The sequence below is a fragment of the Chiloscyllium plagiosum genome, unplaced genomic scaffold, assembly GCF_037043375.1.
Source record: "Chiloscyllium plagiosum isolate Xiang-an unplaced genomic scaffold, Cpla_swu_hap1 HiC_scaffold_25, whole genome shotgun sequence".
Taxonomy (NCBI): domain Eukaryota; kingdom Metazoa; phylum Chordata; class Chondrichthyes; order Orectolobiformes; family Hemiscylliidae; genus Chiloscyllium; species Chiloscyllium plagiosum.
This window is the reverse complement of record NW_028270163.1, coordinates 10016317-10030467: the sequence shown is the minus strand read 5'-3', so window position 1 is coordinate 10030467 and position 14151 is coordinate 10016317. Positions and strand designations below refer to the sequence as shown.

Genomic DNA, 14151 nt, shown 5'->3' with positions numbered 1-14151 from the left:
CTTTTGGAATACATGATAGGTAAGCTGAAATTAAACTTATGTGGCATATTTCATCTTAATAGTTTGGACTAATTTCAATGCTATCCAGTGCAAGTTTTGCTCTGATTCAGTTAGTGCATGCACTTACTCATGATGCCAGTGCCCTGCTCAAAACCACCATCTGCAAGTTCCCCTCCAAGCCACTCTCCATCAGAACTTGGAAATATATTGCTGGTTCTTCACTGTTGCTGAGTCAAAATCCTGGCTTTCCCTCCCTAATTGTAGATTCCCTCCACATTGTAGATCTAGCTACAGTACATGGACTGCACAATTCAAGAAGGCAGCTCACCATCACCTTCTCAAGGATAACTAGGGACGGGCAATAAATGCACATCCAGCGAATGATGCCTACATCCCCTGAATGAATAAGCAAACAGGTTGATTTTCAAACTCCATCTCAGACCCCTCAGTGAGTGTATTACTTTCACCGGCTTTAGCATACTGGGCTCCACATCCCCTGTAACACAGCATTCATGTTTGAAACCTTGAACCACACTTGAATCAACTCCACATGTGACTTTGCTAACTTTTCTGGCATTAAGCTTACAACTGACTCACGACAGCACCTCCAACCTTACCCCTTACATTCCAATTCCCCCACCCCAATAACTTCCCACTTCAAATTGTGTGTGTATTTGCTTGTTGAAAGTGGGTGCTAGTTTTATCTTGTCCCTTTGCGATTTCTTCTTGTAATTTCACCCAAACACTGACATTGTGAGTAGGCATTTTTAATGACCTCCCTCGGCCCTCACTGATTGTAAATAGGAAATGACACGGGTGAGCATGTGCAGGTGTCACTCCTGTGGTATACCCTGCCAGGGTACAGATTAAAGAACGATTGCTTGTGTGTGTGTATCGGCAGCAGCTCTGGTACAATGCAACGTTTCAACAATAACAGCTTACATCTGCAGTGTGTCTTCAAAGTCGGACAATGTCCCAAGTGTCACTTGTGTCTCAGTGGGAAACATTATTGCCTTTTGAGTCAGGGCTCACACCTTCAGGACACAAAAACATGGAACTGTTTTCTTATTCATTCATAGAATGTGGGCGTTTCTGGCTAGGACACCATTTATTGCTCATCCCTAATTGTCCAGAGGGCAGTTCAGAATAAACCACATTGCTGTAGGTCTGGAGTCACACGTAGGCTGGATCTTGTGAGCATGGTAGGTTTGCTTCCCCCCCCCCCCCCACCCCACAGGGGAAAACTAGATGATTTTTTTTCCGACAACTGACAATGGATATAATTAGACACTCAGAATCATAAATTTCCTAGTACAGGAAGAAACCATTCAGCCCATTGGTCTGTGGTGGGATTTGAACTCAGGTCCCCAGAATATTACCTTGGTCTCTGGATTAATAGCCTAAGAATCCACCATTAAAGCCGTTAGGCCAAGGCAGTACTGACAGGCTGCAGTCTGTCAGAAGCAACAAAGATACATTGGTCAGCATGTCAACATCATTCCCAGCATTGATTTCTGGTTTTGGGAGCCACTACTGCACAGGGACACCGGAGGTCCTTTTGGAGGCAGCAAGAGTAATTAGAGGGAATGTTACTGATGGAAGTATGACTTTTTGGATCGGATGTTAACCTGACGTCCCATCTACCTGCTTGAAAGGATGTCAAAAATCCCAAGGCACAGACAGCGGCCTTTGAACTCTCACCTCTGGACCAATATTTATCACTCATTTACAATACACCCTCAGATTCTCGAATTATTACTTCTAGCATGCAAACTTGCTGCTGTATCCCTTCCATTATGGCTATGAGTACACATGAAAAGCTGCCATGGAGTGTTGCGAGGCAGTGAAAGGGGCTATATAAGTTTAACATCTTTCTTTTGTTCACTGGAGTGCAACCAGATGAAAATTGGCCTTCAGAGCGGGAGAGAGAGAATTGAAAGGAAGCAGGCTGGGGACTTGGGGAGAATAAAACCAAGCAATCAAATCCTTCTGAACCTAAATTTAAGGCCCCTCATTCTTTAATAGAAGGGGGAGCTGAAGACCAGTTTCATTGAAGCTTTGCTCGCACAAGAGAACCTTCAGCTGTAAGCAATTACGACTTGGCTTCCTAATCCAGTGTGTTATGCTTGAGTATGACAGATTTGAGAAGTCTGGCAATCTATCAGAGGCTTGCGTGCAGACCATGGAGAATTCCCCTCAAAATACCAAGGGAAATATTAGAGGAATTTCTAGGGAAATGCTGCTGTTGAACTGTAAGCTGGCAAGCAGTCAATGACTCCCAAGGCCAGTCTTTTTTCTTTAGCCTGTCTGTATGTTCCACATTAAGGCTTGTTTGAGAGGATAGCAAACTAAATCATAGGGCATGGGCTATACCCCTCATTTCATCAAGGTCACTTGAAGGGGTTCTTGATGGGCTGGTATAACATTGGGCCAAATTAACCATAATCCACTGAACAGACTGTTGTTCAGAATTAGCCCTCAAAGTTTGAAACTGCAATAATTCTAAAGGAAGTCACATATACCCACTTAGAAAGGGAAAAGGGTCACGTGGCCCATTAAGCTTCCTGCTTTCCCAATCATCAAGTAATGGCCTCTGTCATAAATTTACTAACCTTGCTACATTTATTTTCAAATCAACTATTTAGAAATGCTATTACACATCTCTGGAGGGGGTGGAGCTTTAATCTAGGTCTCCTGGCTCAGAGGTTAGAACAGTACCACAGTGCCGCAGAATGTTTTTAAGCAATAGATTTATAGATATTTTCTTAATATCTTGGGCATATTAACATCTCCTGAATGTTCAGTACTACTTTGAATCTTTTCAAAGGCATCACCTTTTACTGTGACTGTTTCAGTCCACATCTTTATGAATGGAAACTGCTGTGTTTATGATTGAAGCCTCTGAATTGAATTTGTTTGAGGATATTGAATGACATGGACTGCCATAATTTTTTTTGATTAATTCAAATCAAACATTTCAGCAAATCAGTTCCAGCTCAAACCAGAAATCAAGAGAGACAATCAAAGTGTTGAGGTCAAGCTGTAGAAATTTATTTTAACTCGAATTCATCATCTGTCGCCCTTTGGTTAAACCTGCAGTACATTACTACCAGTTTTGTTAAACAGTTATATTCATAACATGATGCAACTAAGTTGATAGGCATTTGGTACGCTTGCCTTTATTGGTGAGAACATTGAGTTTAGGAGTTGAGATGGCATGTTGTGGCTGTACAGGACATTGGTTAGGTCAACTTTTAGAATGCTGCATTTAATTCTGTTCTCCCTACTTATGTTGTTAAACTTGAAAGGGTGCAGAAAAGATTTATAAGGATGTTGCTGGGGTTGGAGGGTTTGAGCTTTAGGGAGAAGTTGATTAGACTGGGGGTATTTTCTCTGGAACATTAGAGACTGAGGGTGACCTTACAAAGATAAATAAAACCATGAGGGATATAGGGTGAATAGCCAAGGTCTTTTTCCCCAGGGAAAGCGAGTCCGAAACCAAAGGACTAGGTTTGAAGTTGAGAGGAGAAAGATATAAAAGGGACAGAGGAGCAACATTTTCACGCAGAGGGTGGAACGTGTGTGGAATGAGCTGCCAGAGGAAGTGGTGGAGGCTGGTACAATTACAATATTTAAATGGCATCTGGATGGGTATGTGAATAGGAAGGTTTTAGAGGAATATGGGCCAAAAGCTGGCAAATGGGGTTAGACTAGGTTAGGATATTTGGTCGGCATGGATGAGTTTGACTGTTTCCATGTTGTACATCTCTATGACTTGAAGTTAAAGTCAGTGCAAGAGTGTTATTTGTAAAATGTAGTGTGTAATCCGTGTAGGTGAAAAATGTGTTGCTGAAAAAGCGCAGCAGGTCAGGCAGCATCAAAGGAACAGGAGAATCAACGTTTCGGGGGCATAAGCCCTTTTTTAAGAATGAGGAATAAGCCATTCCTGAAGAAGGGCTTATGCCCGAAACATCGATTCTCCTGTTCCTTTGATGCTGCCTGACCTGCGGCGCCTTTCCAGCAACATATTTTTCAGCTCTGATCTCCAGCATCTGCAGTCCTCACTTTCTCCTAATCCGTGTAGATGGTAAAGCTCTTTTGACCCTCAATCTCACTGGAATTACTATGAATTTCCCATTTCCCATGGAACAGGAGCAATCATTGAGGCAATGCATAATAGCACAGCCATCGAGACAGAGTTTCGAGGTCAGATCAGCATAAACGAAATATTGTAATCTCTTGTGATGTTCAATGAGATTTAATGACCCATTGTGTCATTAATGTCTGGGGGAGTTACTGAGACAATCAAGCAACTGGTCTTGATCACATTTGCTAATGGTGTGCACTATGCAGTGTCCAATCAACCACAGTTTATTACCCATATTTACCTCCTATTAATTCTGGTATGAGAAATATGTTGTAGACATAAAATAGATTCTGAAATAACTCCACAGAGGCTGGTATTCCTGTCCCCCTTTATTTACCCAGGAACAGTCCTTTACTTCAGTACTATCTCATTCAGCGTGTGTGTCAGCATCTCTGACACTCACCCTTTTTATATGTCAGCCAGGGCTCCCTGATTGGACCAGATTATCAGCCCCAATCAGGGAACTCGTATTCTGAGTTTATTCTCATATTTTAATAAATATTATTGATTGCTAATCGGATCGTAGCATGGTCTGATGGTGTAGGATCACAAAATAACATGGAGATCATATAACATAAAATTGGTGGCCTTGCTTGGGAGCACAAGTTTTATAAATTTTCTGAACAAAGTACATTCTGCAAAAAAGAAACATTTCTATGTATGACTCTTGTATGCAAATACCAAATTAAAAAGCCACAAGATTGTTCAGTTAAACTTCTGCTTTTTCACGTTTTCTTTATTTACACACTGGGTCACAGATCAGAGAATGTTAACTGAACAAACAAAATGTAAAATATTAAGTACAGATGCAACCCATGGGCATTTTTAAGCATCTGTGGACAATTGTTAAAACACATGCATTAATGCTGGCAATCACAAAAATACCAAAAACTGACATTTCATTTGAAGGTCAAAAGAACAACCATGTTTACCTCAGAATGCCAGGGATTCCACACTCAGAGAAAGAAAGGCGCTTTTAATAAGATCCGCAATATCATCTCACATGACGTACCCAGATCCGTTAAATACTGTTTATCATGCAGAGCGGAAACCTGTTTAACGTAAAGTTTATACTGCAGGGCAGGATTGCAAGACTCGCTAATACCATGATTATACTACAGGGTGTGTCAGATTACATGGTAATGCAGCAATGTATATAAGGTACAGCACAATACTGCAGGCTTATTTAATTATCAGTTAGACTCTGCAGCCATAACACAAACTAATCTCTCATTTCTGACCTGGATCCATGGCATATTCTGTTCAACATCTTATTTATAAGAAACAGTATCATCACAGTCCCATCTGATACCTTTTATATACCATGGAGTGATGCAGTAAATCTGCTTTATGTTAATCTGCGGTTGTCAATTCTTTCCAACTGCAAGTGTTCCTGTAATATGGGGCTGGTAGACTTCACGCTTTGAAACATTTGTATTAGAGACAGATTCACAACAGTGACAGCAAAATGTTCTGCTTGCAACTTTACATTGTCACCCCCAGAATTATTCTCCAAGTCTTGTTTATATGATAATGTCTGGCTTTGCTTATATAACTTACCCTAGAGTTACTCTGTACCCTATCTTTATATAGCACTGGTTGGAGAGTGACTCCTTGTTTGTAGAACACTGGCCACAGAGTGACTCCCTGAGCCTTTTTTATAGAACGCAGCACAGAGGTATTCTCTGAGTCTTGTTTAAATAACATTGGTCCCAGAATTATTCTCTGAGCCTTGTTTACATTACATTGGCCCTACAGTTACTTACTCTCTGAGCTTTGTTTCTGTATTAACTACCAGTGCTTATTAACTTGCTTCTGTGAGGTGCAAAATTGTGTTTGCCTCATTCACTTTGCACTACTGTCTTATGACAGTAGCTCTATTTCTTCCTTTCTTTTATACAGAATAATTCCTTTCTCATGCCTTACTTGATTGAAGTGTCTGCCAGAACAAGATGACTGAATAAAACACGAGCATGTGCTTACCAATCCCCCAGCATTTTAAATAATTAACACATCTCTCATCAAAGTGATTGCTGTATCAGCTACTCCATCTAGTTACCATTCAGTAAAACAAGATATGCAGGACTGCAACCTGCTTAGAGGGTTCAGGGATTGGTACATACAAAGAGCTGATGAACCATTACAAAGATTGAGCTCGAATCATAAACAACTACATTCAGCTCTCACATTCCTACACAATGATGTAGTCTCATTTTAACCCATTGGCAGCCAACACACAGTTGTCTCCTGTACTCAGTTGGTACTTTACGGATCACACACATATACTGTGAAGTCAAGACCATCATTGACGTTATTAAATATTAGCAGGAAATTAATTACTGAAATTACATCCACTTATTTATCTTCTTCCAACTTATCAGCTCCCTGTAGCCCAGCAGGAAGATCAGGCTGAAGGAAGTGACATTTCTGACACTGAACTTTGGGCTTATTCTCCTTCAATTAGAGAAGGATAAGAAGAGATTTGGTAGAGGTGTTTAAAATCATAAAGATTTAGGTCAAGTAAAGGAAGAGAAACTGTTTCTACTGGCCCAAAGGTAAATAATGGAAGGTTTCAGATTCAGATGAGTGTTGAAAGAAGCTGAGGAGATGTGAGAGGAAAATGATTTGTGATAATGAGTGATTGGGATTTCGATGTGTTGTCTGATAGAGTGAATGACAAAGATTCAATTGTAATCTCCTAAATGAAATTAGTTAAATGCTTTAAGTAGAGTGGTCAGAGACAAAAAATCTGCAGATGCTGGATCCAAGGTGGGCAGGCAGGAGGCTGGAAGAACATAGCAAGCCAGGCAGCATCAAGAGGTGGAGAAGTCAACATTTCGGGTGTACCCTTCTTCAGGACTCTTAAATCGACCAATTAGCAGCAATAGGGGGAAAGAGCGAGGATTATTAAATGGGATTAACTGCATTCCTTTTCAAAGTTCTGGCCCAGACTGTTTTCTCATTTGTACCATTCTGTGAATGGACAACATTGGCCTCTACCCTGACATTTTCTAGAAAGTAAAGCTTTCTACTTATTTATTCTCGGTTTTAACAAACATATGTCAAATTGGGAAGTGACTCTGTGGAATAGGTGCCCGTCAATGGTCTCAGGAACTGGATAAGAGCCAGGCTGCTCAACAGGTGATGCTCTTGTAATAGTAATCTATTTTCTGACTCAGTCATTATCATTTTATGAATATAGGAACAGAAATAGGCCATTCAATCAGTTGAGCCTGTTTCACTACTTAATACAAACTTGGCTGTTCAAACCTTTCACTGCTTTTTAACCACTCCATCCCATAACCTATTACTGCATTGAAAATCAGAAATCTATGAACCTCTACTGTAAACATACTCATAGACTGAGTTTCGATAGCTCTCTGTGATAGAACAATCCAAAGGGTCACCAGCTACCGAGTAAAACGTTTTTCCATATTTTGATCCTCTATGGCATGCCCTTTATTTTTGAATTGTGCCTCCTGGCTCTAGACCCCCAAATTAGAGAAACATCTTACCTGCATTTATTCTGTCTTTGAATATGAAATATCTCTTTAGATATTTTGTAAGTTTCAATGAGATCACCTCTCAATCTTTGAAACTCTAGAGAATACAGACCCAGTTGGCCCAACTCTCTTCACAGAAAAGTTCAACCATTCAGGGAAACATCTGGTGGATCATCATTGCAGTCCCTTAATGGCAATAATATCTGTCCTGAGATAACAAAACCAAAACTGCACATAGTACTCCAAGGGATGTCTAACCACGCTGTGATGTAAATTAAGAAAAACTTCACTATTCCTGTATTCAAATCCTCATTTCTTTCCTTTCAATCTGCCTCTCTGCTAATTTTAATATAATCCTGTTACTTCCCTCTATTATCAGAATCAAACAATGCATGATGAGGCAAAAGTGGAGCCCAGTTGCAGCCTATCCAATGATAACTAGCCAGACAGTCAGCTCAGACCACGTTAGGGACCTGTTCTTCAAGCAGGGTGGCCAAGAGCACCATGGCTACTACTTCCACCTCAGATGTTGTGAACCCCAAAATTCTGTCCCATGGGGGTTCACAATCCACAGTTTAGGAATGTCTGGCCTAGCAGCTTTTAATATAATTGGGACAAAGTATCAGATAACTGAGACAGGTGGCCTTACCAGCTTGTCGCAGCACTTCTCCGTCTCTCTGGCCGCTCCAGGGATTAGGGACCTAATTCAATCCCTCCTCAGATCCTTGCACCAAAAATGGGGAATGCGGAATTAATTTATGTGGAGCCAAGGCCACTACGTGAGCGGTTTCCCTCCTGATGGCAGTTCAGGCCTCTAATCTTTGCTGTTCTCAGCTTCCTTTTTTATCCTCCTAACCACTTCACCTGAACCCTTAAGGCGGTGTTACATCATTTATCACAGGAAGCAAGAGAAGTTAATTGTGTTTTAAGTTAGGGGATTTTATGAGGACTAGGGAAGCTGTTCATAATGACCATCTCTGGCGTCTTGACCAGAATCATTATTGCTAGGGTGAAAGGAGCTCAAGCAGTGACAAATGGAACCCAGAATTGCACTGCAATGATATGTTTGAGTATTGGAGAGATTAGAGTGAGACAGTTGTTGGACAGGATGGTTGGAGTGAGGCTGAGCTTTTCAGCAGCGCAATGTTGAGAGCAATTTTGAAGTCAGGAGAACAGAGAATTTGGGAATGGGACTTATAACCATGAAAGCTAGCACTGGGCTAAGGGAAGTTAGCCATATGCTTAGGATTTGAGTTGGGATGAAATTGAGCATCTTGGAAGCAGGTCCTTTGGAGGAGATTAACTTGATGAGAGCTGAATGAGGAGGAAGACAGCGGATTGGGATTTCTGGCACTTTCCAGCTTAACTTCACAAAATTATAATCAGGAGCAGGAGCTCTAGCTGATCCTCTGGTTAATATGAGTCAGTCACACACTGCCACTATAATTGTGCACTGGATGGGTAACTTTACAATTTTCTTTGACGGAGACAGGTAGAACACGATGACTGAAAGGGTTATTTGCATTTACAGATGTATTTATACATTCATCTATCTTTTTCTGTCTATTCATTTGATTATCTACTTAACTCTTCTACAAATATAACTTCTATCCCTCTGTCTTTCCATCTCTCTATCTACTGCAGTCTCTATTTATGCATTATTCATTCATGCAAGTATCTATCTGTATCACTCTATCTCTGTCCCTCGCTCTTTCTTTTGATATAGACTGTTTGATGTACCTCATTTATTTTTAATTTTATTTTCTTCGTGTTTACATTTTTAATTATTTGTTATTAACTTATGAGTTTGGGCAGGTTACTTTGGCAGTTTAATGGGATTTTGTTCACTTTAGGCTTTTATTACTTAATGAGGTACATCATTGTGCTTCAAGGCTTCTGTTAGAAAAATCTAGATTTAGGATTTTTTTACGATTATGGAAACCATCGATAGCTTTGAAGAAAAGTTTTTTGGTTTAGTTTTTCTTTGTTCTGGGCAGTTCTGTGAAGTCCTTGCCGCTCCCTGTATGCAGGTATAAAGATTGATGTTGTGAAGGAGAGAATATAGTGAAAGTAGATTACCTTAGAGTAAGGAGTTAGTGTTAATCCCAGACTGAGATGTTAGGAAATAGCCCTGAAGAAGACTTGAAGTTGGGTTTGATTAAATTAAGGTATATGATAGGTCCAGGAATAAGCTAGCAGAGGTTCCATCCTAGGAATTAAAGTCATAGTTATCTGAAACCTATAGGGACGTAAGAGGAAGGGATTTTGGTGTTGGTGTTACAAGGAAATGTTTTGTTTTGAAACTTTTTGTGATTATACTTTTACTGTGTATTCCAAACTCTTTGCCTTCATCTTATAAGTAAATTGATTGTCGTTTTCCAGTTTATCTTCATTTCTTTCGCTTAACGCATTGCTGATTTATTGCAAAAGCAAAATCTGCAATATACCTGTGTTTCAGTGAGAGGCCACCTCATTAAAAACAAAACAAAACAAAATATGGCCTATCAAGCCAGAATGAAATCTGGGATTTGATTTGTCTGGTCTGTTAACATCAGCTGAGAGCATAACATTGTGTGATTCTCTTTATCTCTTCCTATCAGTGGCAGTTCTAAGGGATTCTCTGGCAAAATCTCCACCCACCATTGAACATGCATATGGGACTGACAACTGAGACAGGAAACAGGAGCCATGGTTGTGTTCAGGTCAAAACCTCAGGGCAGTGGGAAGGCAGCCTAAATATAGGAACATGAAAAATAGACTTAGGCTGTGGAGCTCTTTGACCCATTCAAAAGAGTCAGAATTACCCTTCCTTCAAATTCCAGATAAAGCTTCATCAAAAGTGTCATAATACAAATTGGTATCTTCAAAATTCATTGTTAAAATGCATGTTTGCCTGTACCTTCTGAAAAACCAGGATTCATGTTTTGCATTATGATTAGATCTTAGTCTGCTAACCTGCTATAAATTATACTAAGGCATTAACTGTAAGCATTGCAAATGAAACAGGCCGGCAAGAATTATTTGGATAAATAAAACCTACTGCACTCTTAGGATCAATCTTCGGTCTCTCCATGGCAATAGTAATGCAGTTCAGGAAGATAATGACCAGAACAATGTGGTCGAACATCTTGTGCGAAATAATTTTGCTGCAAATGAGGCGGATCCTGGAAAAGAAAAAAAAAATCCATTGATCTCCTGCGCAGTACAATCACAGCAAGTCATGCACATCATCTCACAAGCAGTGACCAAGCTGAACAGATGTTGTTGTACTCAGTAAATTCAAATCCTTGTGGCTTGTTGGCATTTTAAGCATGGAGAAACTCTTTCCAGTTGTAGAAGCACACAACTTCGAGATAACTGGCTAAAGAACCAAAGGCAACATTGAAACGAATATCCAAGCAGTTGATATTTGGAACGTGCTTTCTGGAAGGGTGGTGGAAGCAGATTTGTAGTAGCTTTTAAAGGGGGATGGACTAACTTATGAAAAGGTGAAATGAGCGATTAAACCCTGGAGCAATCCAAAATCTTTAATGGGCCTCCATCTTCCTCTTTTTCCATGTATTCTGCCAATATTTCAAGACCTCCAGATGTACATTTGGGATTTCTATTGAGATACCATTGGAAGTGCATTAGGTTTCTCTGAGTACACAGATTAGCTTTGTTTTTGGTGCTGAGATACTATCCCTCTATCCTTACTGATCCCTGTTGTTATGCTTCTTTGTTGTTGCAGCTAACTACTTGAGGAATGGGTTGTACTGTCACTGAAATGACGCTGAGCTACAGTGAAAAATTCAACCCCCCACCTTCCTGTAGTTGGTCATTTTAGCACAACATCCTTTCACATGTCCATGTGTCTGTCCTTGGCGTGCTGCAGTGCTCCAGTGAATCCCAGCGCAAACTGGAGAAACAACATCTCATCTTCAGACTAAGCACTTTACAGTCTCTAGCCTTAATATTGAGTTCAGCATCTTGAGATTGTGATTCCTTCCCTTTCTTTTAGCTTTGCATACATTCTATGTCACCATGTCCTCGCTACCCTCTCCCCACATCAGTGGGACTGTCTGCACTTTCACGTCTGGCAGCTAGACACACCATTGTTCTGCCATTCTCTGATCACTTAATCTGAACTAACAACATCTTTTCTCCCTAGCACTCTACATCCTACACCTCCTCCTCCTCTGCACCACCCCTTCCCCCGACTATAGCATAAATTCTGCCCCCTCCACACCACTTCAGCTCTGATGAAGAGTCATCGCAACTCAAAATGTTAGCTTGCTCTCTCTCCATGGATGCTGTCTGACATGCTGTGATCTCAACAGCTGAAAACAACCAATGCTGAACCTCTCTGAAACCCTGGTTAGCTCCAGACCTAGCTGTTCTAAAGAAGTCCCTGACAGCCTCCAGCAGTCTAACCTTCCTTTACCTGAGGTAATTCAGTACAGTAATGCCCATCTCTAAGCACATGGTAAATCCTATTCACCCTTCTTTCTATTGCTTGCTGATGTGTGCTGGTTCCCAGTTAAGCAGCATATTGATTTTAAAGATTTTGTCCTTGTTTACAAACCCCTCCATGGGTTTTCCCTCCCCTTTTTCTGTAAGCTCCTAGAACCTTCTAAGATATCTGTCTTCCAATAATTCCCACCTTGTAAAGTGGTAATTAACCACTATTCTGGTTGTGCCCATGTTTTCAGCTGCCTGGACGTCCAAGACTCTGGAATTCCTTTTTGAAACCTCTATGGCCCTGCTCTTCAAAGTTCCAACCTCTGTCTCTTTAAATCCTATCTCTTTGACCTTAGGTCTTCTGTCCTAATGTCTCCTGATGTGGATCTGGTCAGATTCTGTTCGGGTACGCTTGCACTGGGGTGTTTGACACCCTTAAAGGTAACCACTTGAATATCAGTTGGGAAGAGTTCGTCTTGCACCATATGGACTGTGGCCATTCAAGGTGGTGGCTCACCATCTTCTCAAGGGATGGGTAATAACTGATGGTCTGTACAGCAACAACAAAATCTCATGAATGAATAAATAAAAATTAACAAATTTGTATTACTGAGAGGGCAAGGATTTGTCACTTTTCTAACCCAGTGTTTTGTTTTTGCAAAAGAAAAATTCTGAAGTGCTAAAGGAATTTTCCGCCTTTAATTTCATAGCATCAAGACTTTAATTTCTTACTTGGATTGTGGAGGGAACAGATAAAGTGACCAGCCCTCTCGTTCTCTGAAACAGGGTGGCAACTTGGCCTGAATCCATGCCTGCAAACGTGCTCTTTTACCCTGTGGAAACAAATTGGCACATGTCAGTCCTGTTCAAATTCCTCTAACTGCAAATGGAACGTTTCATTTTAAAGGTAGAATCATAGAAACTCTACAGTGTGGAAACAGGCCCTTCAGCCCAAAACTCCACACTGACTCTCCAAAGATTAACCCACCTAGAACCATTTCCCTACTCTATTACTCTACACTTATCCCTGACTAATGCACCTAACCTACACATCTCTGAACACCATGGGCAATTTAGCATGGCCAATTCACCTAACCTGCACATCTTTGGACTGTGGGAGGAAACCGGAGCTCCCAAAGGAAACCCACATAGTCACAGGGAAAATGTGCAAGCTCCACACAGACAGTCACCCAAGGCTAGAATTAAACCTGGGTCCCTGGCGCTGTGAGACAGCAGTGCTAATCACTGAGCCACCATGCCGCCTTTAATTGGCCTCTGTCTGTGTTAGAGGTCCTTCCTCCTTTTATGGATGCAAGCAGCAATGAGCTCCACAAATCCTTGTACACACACAACATAAGCATTTGTAACGCATTTTATGAAGGACTTCAAACTTCCAAAGAAGTTTTTAAAACAACACGGAACAAAGTGATTTGGATTAAAACAAATTGTTTCTGATGTGGAAACATCTGCTGGCCGTGTAGCACAAAGGAGTGGAGGCAAACTCCGTGAACATGCCTTACTGCTAACGCACTTGGCTTTGGAAAACTGGCTAATTTATCTGATTGACCCGACAATCTACATCTGCTTCATCTCAAGTGGCTTTCAAATTTACTATATTTATGTAGACTGCAGAGAAACAATGACAGAGCTTGCATTAATTTCGACTGAGGCATGTTCACGAAGAGCTAGAGCAGCCAAAAGCATATCTCATTGTGAAATGCTTCTGGGGGCAGCCATGCACACAAGTGATTCAGAGAGAAGGTTGGAGACTGTGTGAAGGAGGTCAAGAGAGAATGAGCAGGTGAGATGGAGACAGAAACAAACAGGAAGAATAAGGATTGAAGGTGTGGCGGTGGAAAAGCACAGCCCATCAGGCAGCGTCCGAGGAGCAGGAGAGTCAACATTTCGGCATAAGCTCTTCATCAGGGTCTTATGCCTGAAACATCGGGTCTCCTGTTCCTTGGATGCTGTCTGACCGGCTGTGCTTTTCCATCACCACACTCTTCGATTCTAATCTCCAGCATCTGTAGTCCTCACTTTCTCCAGGAAGAGTAAGAGGTC

General features: G+C 41.1%; 1 protein-coding gene across 8 annotated transcripts in view; it reads right to left on the bottom strand.

Moving 5' to 3' along the window:
- Nucleotides 1-14151, bottom strand: part of cacna1g (calcium voltage-gated channel subunit alpha1 G) — a 611364-nt gene that overhangs the window by 120942 nt on the left and 476271 nt on the right. For all 8 annotated transcript variants that reach the window (XM_088000446.1, XM_088000447.1, XM_043714394.2 and 5 more), the window contains 2 exons: nucleotides 12823-12923; nucleotides 10691-10814 (listed from right to left, as the gene is read on the bottom strand). In XM_088000446.1, coding sequence (XP_087856572.1) covers nucleotides 10691-10814; nucleotides 12823-12923 — 225 coding nt within the window. The remainder of the gene's footprint in view (nucleotides 1-10690; nucleotides 10815-12822; nucleotides 12924-14151) is intronic.